The sequence below is a fragment of the Schistocerca americana genome, chromosome 6 (genome assembly GCF_021461395.2).
Source record: "Schistocerca americana isolate TAMUIC-IGC-003095 chromosome 6, iqSchAmer2.1, whole genome shotgun sequence".
Lineage (NCBI taxonomy): Eukaryota > Metazoa > Arthropoda > Insecta > Orthoptera > Acrididae > Schistocerca > Schistocerca americana.
In genome coordinates, this window is record NC_060124.1 from 426,949,236 (window position 1) to 426,969,114 (window position 19,879).

The 19,879-nt window shown below is 42.3% G+C and overlaps 1 protein-coding gene across 1 annotated transcript in view; it reads left to right on the top strand.

The window, feature by feature from the left end:
* Positions 1 to 14,360, top strand: part of LOC124620185 — a 177,668-nt gene extending 163,308 nt beyond the window's left edge. The window contains exon 4 of the mRNA XM_047146855.1: positions 14,206 to 14,360. Within this exon, the coding sequence (XP_047002811.1) occupies positions 14,206 to 14,360 (155 nt within the window). The remainder of the gene's footprint in view (positions 1 to 14,205) is intronic.
* The last annotated feature ends 5,519 nt before the right edge of the window (positions 14,361 to 19,879 follow it).

Sequence of the window (19,879 nt, forward strand, 5' to 3'; positions counted from 1 at the left end):
GATCTTCGTATCATACTTTCTAAATGTGATTGGAACTACAATCCAGTTACACTATTTTATATGTGCTGCGTCATGTAAACCCCACAACCAAATTGTGAGACATGAACTAGTAGTGGCAAGTAACATAGATAGTGTAACTCTACACACGAAAAACGCATACTTAGTGGGATATATGTATTGAAGTATCAGACCCAAATCTATAAAAATGCGAGATACCAGTCCCAAACCTGACAACCAAATGGTAGAATGTGATAATGGGACCCTAGCAGGCAGCGTCGTTTTAATGTATGGACGAGTTTGATATCGTTTTAGGTAGAACTAAGACGTATGTTTCAATAAAATAATACAAACAATCTAGTCTGAGGTCCTCAGTCCAGTGGTTGATGCACACTCTTAATTAGTAGCAAACACCCGAAAATAATTTATTTTATATGAGAACAAATGAACAACATGAGGCTGTGTAATCTATTTTCACATTAAATAAACAAAATTAAATAAAACATTTTGCTTTAAAACCCATGGGTCAAACACATTTCAGTGGATTATCCATATCAGTAGCAAAAAGATATAGGTAAAGACTCTAGCTGACAGCACTTTTGGTCATACTCTCTATGTCTGGGTTTGATTACAATATTTGTTTTTGTAATGCTTTGTGGATGTCCTTTAGAACCTGGGGCAGGGTGGATGTGATTCTTTTTTTTTAAGCATGGTCTTACTCAAAATGTCTCCTAATGGAGTAAAATCATTTTTAATAACATCTGGAGTCACTTTATAGCAATGGTGTAACAAATTATTTAAATAATAATAACGATAGTGCATGACTGTAAAATGTTAAAGAAAGAATGGTTACAGGAGCTTGCAGGCTGGCAGATACAGTGATTGGGCTACCCCCAGCGATTCAGCTGTGAAAGAGACTTAACCTACCAGTACGTTGTGATGAGATGTGAAATAGTATCTGTACTAACTGCATCTTTGAGTTCCTATCTCACCAACATGCATTTACTGTCCTCCAAATCACTCAGCTTTCTATGTGCGGAAAGCAGTAGAATTCCCACATCTTAAACTGCCAAAGAGAACACTCAGAAAATGGTTAAATGTCTCATAAATGAGTTGAAAATTTAGACAAACGACAAACAATAGCATTAGGTGTTAATCTAAAGCATGGTATACATGTAGTACACAGATCCCATTTTATCCTCTATCAGGAAACATGCTTTGATTTCGTCTGCAGTACTGTCAATATGTGATTCAGGTGTATTACTTTATGATTCTGGAATCATACCACTTTACACTGGACCCAAAAATTTTTACGATTCCAAATAATGACTTCCATCTTGCATGTATCGAGAGAGAATATCACAGCATTCAGGACAAAATATCATTACCGAACCTCATGCACATAGAACTAATGGAAGTATGACAATATTGTCTTGCCACCATGTCTCTCCCTCTAGAATGCGCCATTTGTGCACTATTAAAACACATATCCTCTCTTGTATCTACTTATTACGATAAGGAACAGCATCCCCATCTCTAACGATTACTCTACATATGTATGTCAGTGGGCTCTCTCAAATTCCAGCTCAGATTGTTCCTATGCCTACATTACCAATGTGGCTTGCTATTTTTTTTATCAGGCAACTGTGATACAGTGTCCCAACCTAGCCTGGGTACTACAAACTATATTTCTCCCTCAAAATTTCAGTGCTAAAACACACTAAGACACATACATGAGTTGCTGTGGGGTTAGAGTGTTGAATTATTCTGTTGAACACACACTCGCACATATATACACAAACATCAGTTACCCTGTTTTGTGTGGGCTCCCCATTATCTCCCCTGCCAACACTGCAGACGGTGTTGGGGATGGGGGTGACTACAGTAGCAACAGTGGAGGCTGGAAACAGTATTTCCATACCTACCATAAGTGGGTAGATTTCAGGATGTTATCCCAGATGGTAGGTTGTTGGATCCAACCCAAATGTTATCCCAGAATTACTGTGTGGATGGATGCGGTTCAGGAATTTGCGCAGGTGGAGCCACCACAAACAATTTCCCCAGATGTAGCACATGGTGCATTATTTCAAATGTGAATACAGCTTTCAGATGATAGTCTGAACCCACCCGACTGCCAATGATACCTGCACACCTCCTCCACTGTCGCCACTCACTGCTCCCACTACCACCACTGACACTAGTGGGAGAGGGATTGGGGGTGGGGGGGAGGATCCATGCAAGAGACCACTACACAAAATAATGTAACCGCTTTGTGTGTGTGTGTGTGTGTGTGTGTGTGTGTGTGCGTGTGCGTGCGTGTCTTTGCACTGTTAAATCACATGTGGTGTCATACTCTATTATATCTACTCATTACAGTAGTAACCTGCATTCCTTCTCTACCAATTAGGAAAAAAATGAGGAAAAATAATAAATACCCAAACATTCAGTAAAATCCACATACAAAACAGTCATACAGGATATCTGTATTCGTACATAGCAAGCAGCCGAAATTTTTTGTGACATAAGCTCTAGAACAAAGTGCCTGAAGATATCTTGGATACTTTTATAGAAAGCTACAAGGAAGAAAGAACTGCTAAAATTTTATCTCTTCCCAAAACTGCTTCAGATCCGAAGCTGAGAGAGAACGCAGACCACTTGCAAAAAGACATGGAGGAGGGAGGAAGGAGGGAGAGGCATGACATCACATACAGACTTAAAAACAGAAGCCGCTATACAGATGGATTAATCGGGAAAGAGGGAAGGTTGGTCGCTATCGTAACGAGTAGTTATAAGACAGAGTAAGATACCACATGCGCTTTATTAGTGGAAAAACAGCATATGCTAGAGAGAGAGAGAGAGGGAGAGAGAGGATGAAAAGACAATACAGGGTGTTTATAAATGAATATCGGGGTTTTAACGCTTTATAATATTTATTACATTAAACTTATAGTTATAAATGATACGTCAAATGAAAGAGCAACTCAAACAGTTTTACCAAGAACCTTATAATGTTAAATAACAGCGTAGTGCGCGACTGGTTGAACTTCACTGTACCCAAGTGCTGCATAGGCGGCAAGGAATCCTATGACAGGGCTTGCTTCGCATGGCCTCCACGTTCACCCGACCTAGCGCCATGTGATTGTTTCCTTCCTCATCCTACCAGCAGACCTCCCTGAATTAGGAAACCGAATTGAAGCACCTGTTGCTACAGTTCAAAAAAATGGATCAGATGGCTCTGAGCACTATGGGACTTAACGTCTGAGGTCATCAGTCCCCTAGAACTTAGAATTACTTCAACCTAACTAACCTAAGGATATCACACACGCCCATGCCCCAGGCAAGATTCGAGCCTGCGACCGTAGCGGTCTCGCGGTTCCAGACTGTAACGCCTTGAACCGCTCGGCCATCCCGGCTGGCTGCTACAATTACTGAAGACGCACTTATCAACGTTTGTGAAGAAATCGGCTATAGACTTGATTTGTGCCGTGTAACAAATGGTGCTCACATTGAACGTCTATAAGGTTCTTGGTAAAACAGTTTGAGCTGCTCTTTCATTTGACATATCATTTATAACTGTTAGTTTAATATAACAAATATTTTAAAGCGTTAAAACCCCGATATTCATTTATAAACACCCTGTTTTATTATACTCCCACTAGTACTGACGGTATAAGGCAATAGTAATGTTATTTTATCCTGAATGCTATTAAAAATATTTGATTGCAATTTGAAGTGATATAATTCCAGAACTACAGAGGAATATACATGGATTCCATATGGATGTTACTACAGATGAAATGAGGAGAAGTTTTCTGATAAAAGATAAACGGGTTCTGGGCCTAACATGGATCACATACATTTTGCCTTCATGATTTTGATTCGTATCTAATACTATTACTTGTCGCTTTTCTAAAGTTTGGAAACCATTATCAAACATTTAAACATTTTAAGTGTTCTCTCTGACAGTATCAGTTGTGGTATTTTTACTGCTTCTGACTCATATAAATCTGAATGTTTTGAATGCATGTCGGCGAGATAGGTGCTGTCGATACCGTTTCATACCGCAGCGCAACTCTGTTGTAGGTTACATCTCCCTCACAGCTAAATCGCCCAGGGTTCTCTTGCTAGCTCTATCTTCCAGCCTGTGAGCTACTGTCGCCATCTCCTGTTAAACGTTCTTCAGTCATACACTGTTATTATTTCTTGAATAATCAGTTACATATTTGCTATAGTGTGGGTCCAGGAGCCACTGAAAATGACTTTTCTTCATTAGTATGCATACCACAAAAATCGCATCCATTCTACTTCAGGCCCTGTAGGGCACTGACATCGCATTCTAGAGAAACAGCGTATTTCTTGCCAGACTTAGTGCTTCATCTTGAGTCTTTAACGTCATGTTTTTGCTGTCGATAATGATAATCAAGTACGCTATGTTTGAGTTCAAATGCAAAATAGTATCTTTAATTTTAATTATTTATTGTTCCAGTCGATTACAAAACCTCATGCTGTTGGTGTGTGCTTGTATAAAGTGCAGTATTTTGAGACGTTTACTTTACTGCAGAGGTGCATAACCACTGTGCTGAAAACTTATGTCTACATTGTGCATGTTATTTTATCAAAATATACATCTTAGTTCTACTTAAAATTATGTCATAGTCAATCGTACATTATGACAGCCCTCCATGCTATGGAAAGAATTGTCGTGTTCTACCATATGATTATTAAGTTCGGGACTGGCACCTGGTGTTTTTATAGACATTGGATCTGATGGCTTTAATAAATGTACACTGCTAATTATGCACTTCTGGTGAGCAGTACAGCACTACACATGCTCCTTGTCCCTGTGGCCCCCACGTCTTGCCCCATAGGCCTGGGGTATACACGTCACAGTACATACAAAACAGTGTAATTGGATTGCAGTTCCAAATAATTTTGTCCTCTGCATGTCTATATTTTTATCATTTAACCTGCTATTCGTTTACATTAGCTACCAACCAACGATGCTGACAGTTCTCTTGTGGACTATTTATGTGTGGATGACTGTCTACTTGCGTAAGCAAATTAGTATGGGATGCAATACCTCCCAGAATGTTTTTTGCTAGTCTGAATAATATGGGAAATTATACTGAGAGTAAATCTGAGAATCTAAAGAACCACTGAACTCTATTTGTGGAGGATTGGACTGTCTAGCTGACGGAGATAGAAAACAAATTATACCTTCCTGATAAATAAGGGAGGTAATCCGTTATTAATAGAATAGGTCTTTGTCTATCAAAGTCTTCGTGTATAAGTCCTTAGTTCGTTCTGCGGTTTTGTCTGCTGGGATGTCGTGCTATTTTATATGTTGCTGATCATGTGATTGAAATGTCTTTCGTGGTTATGACTCCTAAAATTATAATACAAGTGCTGTATTTTTATCTGGATATGTACATGATGCGGAAGACTGTAGTTTCATTAGTTAGTGGCAAGATACAATGCCATATCTCGACACACTACTTTAAAAAAATCGACACCTGTAACATTTTATAAAAGTATGCACTGCATCTCCATACTTGTAATACACCAAAAGTCTTACTGACTGCTGTTTTCAGGCGATCTAATGCTGGAAATCAATGTTGCTTTGCTGGATTAGTGGACTCCATTCACCAGCCACGTTACTTCTTATATCTCGGAGAGTGGGAGCCACGTTTTATCAAGCACTCACACCTATAGCTGGCAGAAACATCACCTTGCCAGATGTGTTTCAGTTCCACCAATGGTTCAAATGGCTCTGAGCACTATGGGACTTAACTTCTGAGGTCATCAGTCCCCTAGAACTTAGAACTACTTAAACCTAACTAACCTAAGGACACCACACGCACCCATGCCCGAGGCAGGATTCGAACCTGCGACCGTATCGGTCGCGCGGTTCCAGACTGTAGCGCCTAGAACCGCTCGGCCACTCTGGCCGGCGTTTCAGTTCCAACACCCAGTACCAATGTCAGTATGGTGTTGTTAATAAATATCTGCAATTACTCGTCAATCTATAATTATTTTCGCATGCAATACATGTTCAGAGTTTTCGTGGTCTGTTACGAAAATATACAGGATTTGCTTATCAGCTTGGGACACTTACTAGCTTGCATTAATACATGTGGGCTATAATTATCGCGTGAACTGAGATATAGCTCTTTGATAACAGATTATCTTAGATCCAGGCCAGTGTTTACATATGCCTGTTCCTGAACATATGTCAGACATACGCTTGCACAAACAGAATCATTGTGTTTATTAACGCTTGTCTAAACTGCGGGTCACTTATTATATAATATCAAAATCATATCGTCTCTTCCTGAACTTTTTAGAACACACACATGCTGTGTATGGTACCCAATGCTCCTCAAAAGAAATAGGGCTAGACACGAAACGTCTGCCTGTAGGTGTTCGGCTTTCTCTTATCTTACTTGATATATATGTTGCCAGTTTGAGTTTACGTAATACTAATGTGTTGACAGAGCTAGCTGTTAAAAAGTCTAGCATTACGATATTTTTGTTGGAGAAATCTTGTACATAGGAAGTTGTTTGTCACAGCACTTACGCGCATAAAATAAAGATTAACTCTTAGAAGATGTGGCTATTAACTTTATAAAACACAGGGGCTGTATATTTCTTCGATCACTGTTTTTTTTTTTTTCTTATTACGAAGAAGTCTGTGTACCTTCCTTATGATACGTTAAAAGTAATTTACCATTTAATACATAACAAAAACACATGTTTAATGGCCACATAAGGATTGTAAATATAACGCAAGTTACTGCACATTTTTCTTATAACTTTTGACCTTAATATAGCAGATTTAATAAATTCTCTCTGTGCAAGTTAACTACACTACCCTTAGTAATATGTCATTACTGGAATTATTCTCGATATTTAGAAAAATGTATTGTAACAAATACTTAAATACTTTTAAAAGATTTTACGGCTTATAGTGCTGAAGGCATTTGTAGTGATTGAGAAGAAACGGCTATGACTCTAATGTTATAGGGTACGTGAAGGCAATTTTTTTTTCATCAGTCGTTGCATATGCGTTGATCGAAGATTGAATCCCATGAGTGGTACTTCTTTGTGTAGTCTGCTTATCGAGAGATGGTGCATGGCTACAGAGCGCTTATGACAGGTGATGCTTACTGTCTGTCTACTTAAGCACCGGCTATCTGCGACCGATTACAGACTCGTGCCACGCACGGATCCACCTGAACCTCGTATCTTTGTGTAACTGCAGAGTGACCTGACAGTTCTCGGCGCCATGATTTCTCGCAGTGGGAAGGCAGTTCTTGTCCAATACTGCTAATGGCACACACATGTCAGTGATTCGCCTAATTTGTCAGTTTGCGTAGAAAGATTTCTCGTGCCTACCATCAGCTAACGCACTCTTGCTGAAGCGATGGTGCCCCTTCTCCAAGGTTAGCTGTTTCATTTACGTGGGGAGTGCCTCGGTGACGATACCTTTGAGCTATCTGGTGCCTTATAGTGCTGGAGGCATTTGTAGCGATTGAGAAGAAATGGCTATGACTCTAATGTTATCAGGTATGTGCAAGCCATATTTTTTTCCAGCAGTCATTGCATAATCGTTGTTCAAAAGTTGAATCCCATGGGTGGTACGTCTTTGGGTAATTTGCTTATCGCGAGATGTTCTCTGTAGATGTCTCTCAGGTCACATTTTATCATGTAGCGAGAGAGATGTTGTGACCTAAGTGAGTCGGCGACTTCATATGTAGGAAGAGTTTATTTCTGCTACACTGTGGCCATTGCTCAGACTTATTTGTGTGTGGCAGACACATATATATATACTCCATATCTGTTTACGAGTCTTGTAGTAATGTCACAAACTCGTAGTGCGAGAGTTACATGTCTTTTTATTCAGCGTGGAAGCACTAGAAGATCTAGCCCACCGTCATTGTGTTTGCGGGATTGCATTTACGAGTCTTTTATAATTGTCACTAAGCAATAATATTTCAGAGGTTATTTGTGTAAATATCGTGTGGCAGGTTAGTAGTAATACACTGACTTCCGACTATTAAAGCATATCTAAATATGCGATGTCACTCATTATTAACGCAAAGGAAAGCTTTTAGAATCAATAATTTTCTATGTAAATACAACAGTTGGGCTAGCTGACTAGCGTGTGTCCGTGGATTTTTATGGTCACACGGAATTACGTCAATAGCAGTAGCTGTACTCGGATTTCCTGCATTTAATACACCGGTCTTACAGTAACGTTCCGAATATTAATAATCATATTGCAGACTTACTTGTGTAGATATCGTAATTATAATTACATACCTTAATTCGACCTGGGAGGGCAGTCTGGTTGAAAAAATGGTCGCTCATGCATAAGTGCTAGTTTTGAAAAGGTGATGGTTAGGGTAGGGGCGTTCATTTCTTATTGGTTCAGAAGAAAGGGTGGATGGGAGGGTAGTGCTTAGTGTTTATCTGCAACACAATCCACATATTTGGTCCGACTTGTTGTTATTTGTTTGCCGTTGGTGGAATGGCCCTAACTCAGGTTCGTACTTTCATAATAGTGACTCTTCTGACAGAAACCTGGTCGGAAGCGATTAAGTATACATTGTGCAAAATTTCTCGGTCATTACTGAGTTGTCGAGCAGTGTGGTCACGACAGTAATCCAAGTTTGCGGTCGCGGCTCTTTACCACACGTTAACTTCAGAAGGGAGGCTGCCCTGTAGGCGACATACTTTTCCCCATAGATACTGCTCTCCCTCTCTATCTCTCTGTCCCTCTCCAGGCGCGCATTTTTGTAGCGCAGTACTAATTCTTTTACCTATAGTATTTTTGATTAAATGCGCCAGGATTTTACTCTGACATTGTTTCAACCAGTAAGAGAATAAGATCGTTTTCACACACCCTAGTATTGTAGAGATATATCGAGCTGTGGTGTTTCTACTAGGTGTTCCACTAGGCTAACCGCATCGAGGCGATAGAGGCACACAATTTACCTAGATGTGAAGATAGACTAGCGTTTTGGAAAACGTCGAATAACTCCCAAGAAACAAATTTAAAAGCAATTTCATCTCTCTAGGTGCGTACTTTGTAGCGTTGTGCTAATTCGTATACACACAGTATGTCTGGTTCGAAGCACCCGGATTTTGCTGACGCCATTGTTTCCGGCACCCCTCTCGATTTAACATATAATCTATAATGCCACACACTCTAGTAATGTAGGAGTGGTTTAGCAAGTGTTTATCTGTCGCAGCATTCTACTTGTTATTATGTTATGTTCGTAGTTTACCATTTCTCTGTTGCAAAGTAACTGGTGTTGTGAGTGATGCTGGTATGCGATCTCTTTGGTCTTAGTGATGCTGGTATGCGATCTCTTTGGTCTCCTTCCTGTGCAAATGTAAGCCCATCTGGGTGTGGTTTTAGTGCTGACACAGTCCCTTAAATCTTCGTGGGTCATCGAAGTGGGTTGACATCGTGCGCTGATTTGCCGAAAATTAGGTTAGTATCGCTTATATTTGATCTTTAATCAATTTTCAACTTGAGCTATACTTGATAATGCAGCGAGAATGTCATTGTTCTGAGCAGCTTGGAAACAAAACTCTACAATGACCAATGAGACACCATCTTACAGGTCAACAGGGCATCAGTATTGTTGCAAGAACTTCTATATGAAAGATTTATGCACTTTTGCTTTGTTCGCTGGGATGAGGACAAGTTTAAGGCATTTGCGTCACACTCATTATGTCATACTTATCCTAAATCCACCACAGTTTAAACATGCATCAGATTTGCGGAAACATTAAACAAATCGTACTGTGTGACAACCCGTTCCAGTACCACTTTTGGAATGACTTTTTAGGTGAACACGATGTGCGTGCTGCCAACTTAGTACCTGTTAAACAAGACCAATACGTGAGCACATATTGGCTTCCTATATCGGCAACACTATAACATCTGCTAGCCAGAGAACATACCACAGCAACAACAAGTACTACTACTACTGTTACAAAATGCATTTCGTATTACATGAGATACACATCAAAATCCAACGATAAAGGTGGACATTAATTCTTATTTTATGTAAGTACTGTACTACTTACACCATACGAGTATGTTAGGACATACCTAAAGTTTATTGGTGACTGTTTTTCTGCCCTGTATACAGTCTGCATATAGTATACGGATTGGAAGTAAAATGCATCGTGGAAACTCAGCTATGATAATGGCAGGTGTTTGAGGACACACAGATGCAACACGACATGTCATAGTGGTAGATGAGCAAACAACAGTAATATGGTAGCTCAGCAATGTTCTGTGATGCAGAGCCAAAGTGAGACATGCGCCAGGTGTCAGGAGCAGATAAACTTACCAGTTGTGGAACGAACCGTATACAGTATGCATACAACATGTTGTTTGCCTTTCAGATATGCTAAAATCAACGATGAGGTTCTGCAAAGTTACAGCAGGTGCTGCCCAAGGTACATCCAGGAGTACTCCTCCACATCCATAAGAACTGTTGTCTCTACCATACACAGGGTCTGCTATAAGCAGTTCATAGAGAACATATCGTTTACGTTTACATAATATTGTAGTATCTAAATTATTTGAGTCGGATCTTTTATTAGGCAGATACACAGCATGGCATTATCTGCCAGTGAGTCTTACACGATCCTGGTAAGCTATTTGCAGAATATTGAAAAGTACTATTTAAAACCTTCTAATAATGTCCTATGTCAAGTAGGGTAATGGCAAATTCACAACCAGGTCATCAGCGGCCGAGTTGCTGTTAACTGCGAAGCTTACCAGTCAGGGGACAAGCTGTGTCTAGAGCATATACACTACATTAATTACATTTGTTTGTCGAAGTGAAAGCTCGACAGGTGTTTGTCGCTCCAGATATACAGCAGGGAGCTAACTACGTGGGCGAAGAGAGCGAGACCTGCCAGCTAAGGGTATGTGTATGTTTGTGGAGCAAAGTAGCTTCACAGCTACAGGGACTAACTCTGGGGGTGGGTGTGTAGCGAGTGCTACCAGACAGGGTAATTGCTGAATGCAGTACATATGCAGTGCCTAATATGTATTTGGTGAGTAACATGGTTATTCAGCCTCAGTACCATCAAAGGTTTTTTTTTTTTTTTTTTTTTTTTTTTTTTTTTTTTTTTTTTTTTTTTTTTTTTTTGTCGCGGACCAGCAGCAGGATCAACCCGAGGTGTTGGCGAGAACATCCAGCTGGGAATGACAACAGATTGTTTACATTTGTACAGCAGAGTGGTAGCTTATGTCCAGTAACGTTGTTTTTGCCCCAGAGCCCCACCAGGAAGTGCCTCATGGATATGCAAGTAGCAAGTTGTACCAGCTGGGACTGTTTGTAGTGCACATATAAAATATTTAATACATTGTTTACCCTTATGTAGTAGAGTGGTAGTCAATTTACAGTAGTATCTATTGTTTGTAACCATAGGACGTCAGCAGGAGGTGCCAAAGAGTGGGCGATAAGTGTGTTCTTAAAGCTGGAGGAGACGCTGTTTGTAGTGTGTATAAAAATATCATCAGAGAAACAAGTGTTTTTGCCCCAAATCCCTTGAAGAATTTGTCGCAAGTGCGCCTGAGTAACAAATCGTAACCACTCTGGGGAGATGCTGTATGTAGTGTATGTAGAGGGCTATTCGTTTATTTAGGTCCGATGGGTCGCGAAATTGAAACCACAGTCCAAATCCGATGAAGCTTTGCACAGATGTTTTGGGCAGTGTCTCTAGTATGACTGTCGATCGAACCATGTCGCTCTTTTTAGGTCTGAGAGCGCAGCTGGAACGTAAAGATGACTAGAAAATAGTGTCTCTCGCCAAGTACGAGTGCCTGCTGAGAGATTTCCTGTGATTTAGTGCAGCCCATGTACCGTGTCAAGTATTTCCTTCTTCATGTCAGTTCTGGGCTGCACAAAGCTCCTGCAGATATATCGATGGGAAGTGTTTGATCATTTATCAAAGAGACCAGACGTGGCTCCCTCTGGGTTTCATCGCTGATCACATCAAGCGCTGGCTATGAAGACAACAATTTCGTACAGACAACGAGATGCAGACCAGATGCAGGCGGCTGCATTCTGTGACGAGGGTATTGGAAAGTCTGTAAAACGATGTGGCATATGTCAAAGTGGAAGCAGCGACTTTTGTGTACGACTTTGTACGCAACGATACGTAGAGGTGGGCTACGGAATTGTGCAGTAACTGTCGCAGTAAAAAATCTGAAAAAGAGCAGAAATTACTAGTGACACAACAAACAGAAGATTTACACTATTGGCCATTAAAATTGCTACACCAAGAAGAAATGCAGATGATAAACGGGTATTCATTGGACAAATATATTATACTAGAACTGACATGTGATTACATTTTCACGCAATTTGGGTGCATGGATCCTGAGAAAGCAGTACCCAGAACAACCACCTCTGCCCGTAATAACGGTATTGATACGCCTGGGCATTGAGTCAAACAGAGCTTGGATGGCGTGTACTGGTACACCTGCCCATGCAGCTTCAACACGATACCACAGTTCATCAAGAGTAGTGACTGGCGTATTGTGACGGGCCAGTTGCTCGGCCACCATTGACCAGACGTTTTCATTTGGTGAGAGATCTGGAGAATGTGCTGGCCAGGGCAGCAGTCGAACATTTTCTGTATCCAGAAAGGCGCGTACAGGACCTGCAACATGCGGTCGTGTATTATCATGCTGAAATGTAGGGTTTCGCAGGGATCGAATGAAAGGTAGAGCCACGGGTCGTAGCACATCTGAAATGTAACGTCCACTGTTCAAAGTGCCATCAATGCGAACAAGAGGTGGCCGAGATGTGAATCCAGTGGCATCCCATACCATCACGCCGGGTGATACGCCAGTCTGGCAATGACGAATAGACGCTTCCAATGTGCTTTCACGCGATGTCGCCAAACACTGATGCGACCATCATGCTGTAAACAGAACCTGGATTCATCCGAAAAAATGACGTTTTACCGTTCGTGCACCCAGGTACGTCGTTGAGTACACCATCGCAGGCGCTCTGTGATGCAGCGTCAAGGGTAACCGCAGCCATGGTCTCCGAGCTGATAGTCCATTCTGTTGCAAACGTCGTCGAACTATTCGTGCAGATGGTTGTTGTTTTGCAAACGTCACCATCTGTTGACTCAGGGATCGAGACGTGGCTGCACGATCCGTTACAGCCATGCGGATAAGATGCCTTTCATCTCGACTGCTAGTGATACAAGGTCGTTGAGATCCAGCACGGCATTCCGTATTACCCTCCTGCACCCACCGATTCCATATTCTGCTAACAGTCATTGGATCTCGACCAACGCGAGCAGCGATGTCGTGATACGATAAACCGCAATCGCAGTAGGCTACAATCCGACCTTTATCAAAGTCGGAAACGTGATGGCACGCATTTCTCCTCCTTACACGTGGCATCACAACAACGTTTCACCAGGCAACGCCGGTCAACTGCTGTTTCTGTATGAGAAATCGGCTGGAAACTTTCCTCATGTCAACACGATGTAGGCGTCACTACCGGCGCCAACCTTGGGTGAATGCTCTGAAAAGCTAATCATTTGCATATCGCAGCATCTTCTTCCTGGCGGTTAAATTTCGCGTCTGCAGCAGGTCATATTCGTGGTGTAGCAATTTTAGTGGCCAGTAGTGTACTTATATTTCTCCAAGTGTATGATGACTCATCACACATAATGCCTCAAGTAACATAGTCCAGCTACTTCAGTGTCTGCAAGGATAAAACTCAGACAAAGTTACTGTAGCCTAGTGGCTCCAAGCGCAAGTCGACTGGGATGCCACCGTCGGCCGTCCTATATTGCAGCGGCAGAGGGTGCTCATAGTCCAGAGCTGCTGTAGGGGTGGCTCAGCGGGTGTGCTCCATTGGTTCAACTGGATGCTGCACGGCGCCGTTGGTGTTGGGCAGAAATTTTCAATTCCTTTGTGATACTCCCGTACAGCAGTATCGATACGTGACACCACAGCGACTATGCACAAAATTATCTGAAATGTGTAGCTATCCACTGCAATTAAAATATTTTGATTTTTCACTTTGTCTTATATTTCGAGACCGATCGGACCTTAATAAACGAGTAGCCCTCGTACAATGCCTTGTTTACATTTGTGTAGTGGAGTGGTGTGTGAGCGCCAGTAACGGCAGGTGTTTGGTGCCCCAGAGCCGCAGCAGGACGCGCCCCAGGTGTGGGCGAGCAGCGAGTCCTACCAGCCCGGGGAGACGCTCAGCGCCAACTGCAGCTCGGCGCCGGCCCGGCCCGCCCCCAGCCTCGAGTGGCTCGTCAACGGCCTCACGGTGGGTACCTGCTACCCCTAGCTCTCTTCTTTCTGCACCCGTGCCACCTTACTTCAAAGGTTTGTGCAAAATCTGGTTACAGGATTATTCCCAAGTCGATGAAATTCCTCTGCGTACATGACCACATTGTCGATGTGTAAAATCTCTCCGACGCCGTGGCCGCTGTTGCAAATAACCTTCGTCAGGGTCGTTTTTCAAACTGCTGAATGGGAAAAGTTTTGTTTCTTATGTACTGGTGAAAGAGGCAGTTAGCGTAATCTGATAGGGTATTGAGGTTGAGGAGGAGAGTTTTTAGACATCATTTATTGCTGTTTACACTTTTTTTCGCTGGTGAAAAAGCCGATTTTTCGAAGCATCAACAGAATAAAAGATGTTCTTGGCTCATCCAAGCTACATGCTTTTGCAGTTTATGAAATAGGATGCGAGTGTCGAGTAGTGAATCTAGGGGAGACAGGGCGACTGATGAGGACACGAACATCTGAACATGAGAGCTACGAGGGTGAGTCAAATGAAAACATCAAATTTCTAATGACAAATCGAAATTTCGCACCGTTATACTGTAAGTTGGTAAGCGTGCTTCAAACAGCGTGCAGAATGGCCTGCAGGTGGCAGCATAGTGCAGATGCACACATGCCGTCGCAGTATCAGTATAAAGATGGCAGCCCCACTTGCGACTTGCACCAGGAAAGAACAGCTTCCTGTTATTCGATTTTTTCGTAGTGAAGGTGTGAAACCTATTGAAATTCATCGACGAATAAAGGTTCAGTACGGTGATGCATGTTTGTCACAGAAGCAAGTCTACGAATGGAGTAGAAAGTTCGTAAATGGTGTGACTTCAGTGGAAGATGCTCCTCGTCCAGGTCAAGCACAACGAGTTGTGACTCCACAGAACATTGAAGCAGTTGAAGCCATAGTGAAGGAAAACCATCGAATGACACTGAATGACATTGCAGCATGTTTACAGATTAGTCATGGGTCAGCACATCACATTGTGCATGATGTGCTCCAGTTTTACGAAGTGTCTGCAAGATGGGTGCCACGGCAGCTGACTCCTGAAATGAGAGAACGACGTGTTGATGCTTGTGAAGAGCTACTTCGGTGCTTTGAACGAATAAGGTGAAGGCTTCCTTGCAAAAATCGTTACTGGGGACGAAACCTGGGTTCACTTCCACCAACTGAAAACGAAGAGAACGAGCAACCCAGACCTTGCCCCAAGTTATTTCCATATGTTTGGACCCCTCAAAGATACAATGGGAGGAAAGAAGTTCCGTTCTGATGAAGAGGTACGCCACGCGGTGCATGACTGGTTGTGCAGACTACTAAAAGATTTTTTTCCTAAAGGAATTTAAGCACTTTGTAAGCACTGGAGGAATTGCACTGGGCGTGGGGGAGATTATGTTGAAAAGTGATACAGCTTTGTACCACTTCTGCACAATAAATAATATTTAAACAAATATTTAAGGTTTTCATTTGACTCACCCTCGTATATCCGACTAAGACAACACATCATGTTAGTGTTGGCAGAACACCAGGACGAGTGTGACAAACAGATAGAATTCCGAGAAGCCTGCGTACTGGAAAAACAGCAAAAACAGCATCTTACCATCAAGAGGAAGGAAAAGAAATGAGATTATCATGTGGCGTTGATGGTAGGGAGGCCCCATCGGGGGGTTTGAGGGGGGGGGGAATCGGCCACCGGGTTGCAAGTCTTATTCAGGTGACTTCACAGTGGGCGGCCTGCGTGTCGTTGATGATAAGGACAACACAGCACCCAGTCCACTAGCGGAGAAAATCTCGAACCCAACCGGGAATCGAACCCAGGCCCGTAGCTACCGCTCAGCTAAGCAGGCAGACACAGGAGGAAGATTAAGAGAGACGATAGATACGGCCGAAAGTGCGCCCATTGTGTAGGGGTAGTGTCTTTGATTAGTAATCTAAACATCAGCGGTCTCTGTTTCGAAACCCGCCACCGCTTAAATTTTGATTAATAATCAACATTGGCGGCCGAAGACTTAAGGCATAAGAAGGCATCCTCATTCTGTCAATGGCCTTGTCAAAGAGGGCGGAGGAGGAGACAGAGATTCTGGACACTCTCTTGTCCTAAGGGTGGAAAACTGCCCCACAAGACGGAAGAATGAACAATTATCAACTGCATGAGGATGCAGAAGGCAATGGAAACCACTGCATTAAAGACACATAACCATGTGCATCCACAGGACATGAGACCTGAATTGAAAAATTGTCATGAAGATCTCTCCAGTGGCAAAAGATTCCAGAACAGTCCTCTATTCGGATCTCTGGGAGGGGGCTGCCAAGGGGGAGGTGACCATGAGAAAAAGATTCAATAATCAGTGTAAGGATAACGTTCTACGATTGGAATGTCAGAAGCTTGAATGTGGTATGGAAGCTGAAAATCCGAAAAAGGAGATGCAAAGGCCCACTCTAGATATAGTAGAGGTGAGTGAAGTGAAATTGAAAGAAGAAAAGAATTTCTGCTCTGATGAGTATAGAGTAACAACATCAGCGGCGGAAAATGGTATAACGGGAGTAGGGTTAGTTATGAATAGGAAAGTAGGGCAGAGAGTGTGTTATTGAGAACAGTTCAGTGATAGGGTTGTTCTTATCAGAATCGACAGCAAACCGACACCGAAAAGGATAATTCAAGTATATATGCCGACGTCGCAAGTTGAAGATGAAGAGATAGAGAAATTATATGAGGATACTGAAAGGGTAAGACAGAACGTAAAGGGAGATAAAAATCTAATAGTCGTGAAGGACTGGAATACAGATCTAGGCGAAAGCCTAGAAGAAAAGGTTACAGGTGAATATGGACTTCGAACAAGAAACGAGAAAGGAGAAAGATTAATTGAATTCTGTAATAAATTTCAGATAGTAATAGCGAATACTCTGTTCAGGAATCACAAGAGAACGAGGTATACTTGGAAAAGGCCGGGTGATACGGTAAGATTTCAGTTTGATTTCATCATGGTCACACAGATATTCCGAAATCAAACATAGAATCAGATCACAACTTAGTAGTGATGAAGAGTTGGCTAAGGTTTAAGAGATTAGTCAGGAAGAATCAATAAGCAAAGAAGTGGGATACGGAAATAATAAGGAATGACGAGATACACTTGAAGTTCTAAAAAAAGCAGTAGATACAGCAAAAAGGAATACCTCAGTAGGCACTACAGTTGAAGAGGAATAAAAACCTCCAAAAAGGGCAATCATAGAAGTTGGTAAGAAAATCATAGATACAAAGTAGGTAACTGCGAAGAAACCATGGATAACAGAAGAAATGCTTCAGTTGATCGACGAAAGAAGGAAGTGCAAAAAAGTTCAGGGAAATACAGGAACACAGAAATACAAGTCGCTGAGCAATGAAATAAATAGGTAGTGCAGAAAAAGATAAGACGAAATGACTGCCTCAAAAATGTGAAGAAATCGAAAAAGAAATGACTCTCGGAAGGACTAAGCATGCACAAAAGTCGAAACAAACTTCGGTAACATTAAAACAAAAGAGCGCCAACATTAAGAGTGCAAAGGGAATTGCACTGTTAAATCCAGTGGAGAGAACGCATAAGTGGAAAGAACACATCGAAGGCCTCTACGAGGGGGAATATTTGTCTAATGTGATAGAAGAAGACACAGGAGTGATTTAGAAGAGATAGAGTATCCAGAATTAGAATCAGTATTTAAGAGAACTTGGGGGGACTTACGGTCGAATAAGACAGAAGGGACAGATAACATTCCATCAGAATTTCTAAAATCATTGGGGGAGGAGTGGCAACAAAAAGACTGTTGACGTTGGTGTGTAGAATGTACGAGTCTGGCGATATACCATCAGAATTTCGGAAAAATATCATCCACGCTATTCCGAAGACTGCTAGAGCTGACAAGTGCGAGAATTATCGCACGATCAGCTTATCAGCTCATGCATCGAACTTGCTGACAAAAATAATGTACAGAAGAATGGAAAAGAAAACCGAGGTTGTGTTACATGACGATCAGTTTGGCTGTAGGAAAGGTAAAGGCACCAGAGAGGGAATTCTGACGCTGCGGTTGCAAGACTTAAGAAAAATCAAGACACGCTCATAGCTCTGTCGACCTGGAAATAGCGTTTGAGAACGTAAAATGATGTTCGAAATTCTGAGAAAATAGGGAAAAGCTGTAGGAAGAGATGGATAATATGCAACATACACAAAAGCCAAGAGGTAATGATAAGAGTGGACGACCACGAAAGAAGAGCTCGGATTAAAAAGGTGTAAGAAAGGGATGTAGTCTTTCGCCTCCACTGTTCAATCTGTACATCGAAGAAGCAGTGACGGAAATGAGAGAATTGTACAAGATGGCGGGTATGGGCAGGCGGTGGGCGTTGTGGAATAATAGGGTAATTTTTAGAGAAAGGCCATTTATTGGCTAAAGCATGATGAAAAGGGGCTACATAGGCCTAGGGAGGTGAGGGTCAGCCAGAGCTTACAATTTGGCGAACATTGTTCGCGAAGCTACCGAAAGTGGTTGTCTGCCGAAACTAAGTCCACAGTGCCGCAGCACCGGGAGAAGCGGGAGATGTTCAGTGCTACAGGGCGCGCATCCGACTCGCGGGTGAGCAAGAATGCAAGAGAGCGGGCCCGGCGACGGGCGGCCGGGTATGTTCGACGCACCACGCGGCTTCCTCCACCGTGATTGGTCAGAACCGAGCAAACCGTGCGGGAGGCATGGAACTTTCCAGAGCGTTGCCTGCTAAGCGACGCCTGGGACGGCGTTACCTCGTCAGCACACGAGAGAGGCGCGTGAACAAGGTGCCCTTTCTCGGTGCTGACTTCCTGTTACTAGACCGTGGGACGAAAGAATTTACAGGCAGCTAACACTGCCGGCCGTGGCTTGGCCGTAATGGAGTAATGAAGTTTCCGTTTGGGTGCTCATATAATAAAGTAAAATCCCTTACTGTCTGGCTCATCCTTTACAGAATGGTTCAGGAGCGGAAATAAAATTCATGGTGAAAGGATGTTAATGATACGATTCACTGACGACATCATGAGTGAAACGGAAGCAGAATTACATGATCTGGTGAATCGAATTAGACTTCTAATGAGTACAGAATATGGTTTCAGAATGAATCGAAGCAAAACGAGAGTAATGAGAAGCAGCAGAAATGAAAACAGCGAGAAACTTAACATCAGGGTTGTTGGTTACGAAGTAAATTAAGTTACGGAGTTGAGCTACCGAGGTACAAAAATAAGAAATGACGGACGGAGCAGGGAGGACATTAAAAGTAGACTAGCACAGGAAAAATGGGCATTCTTCTCCAAGAGATATCTACTAGTATCAAACATATGCCTTAAATTGAGGAAGAAATTTCTGAGAATGTGGGTTTGGAGCAGAGCATTGGATGACAGTGAAAATGGTTCAAATGGCTCTGAGCACTATGAGACTTAACAGCTATGGTCATCAGCCCCTAGAACTTACAACTACTTAAACCTAACCAACCTAAGGACATCACACAACACCCAGTGATCACGAGGCAGAGAAAATCCCTG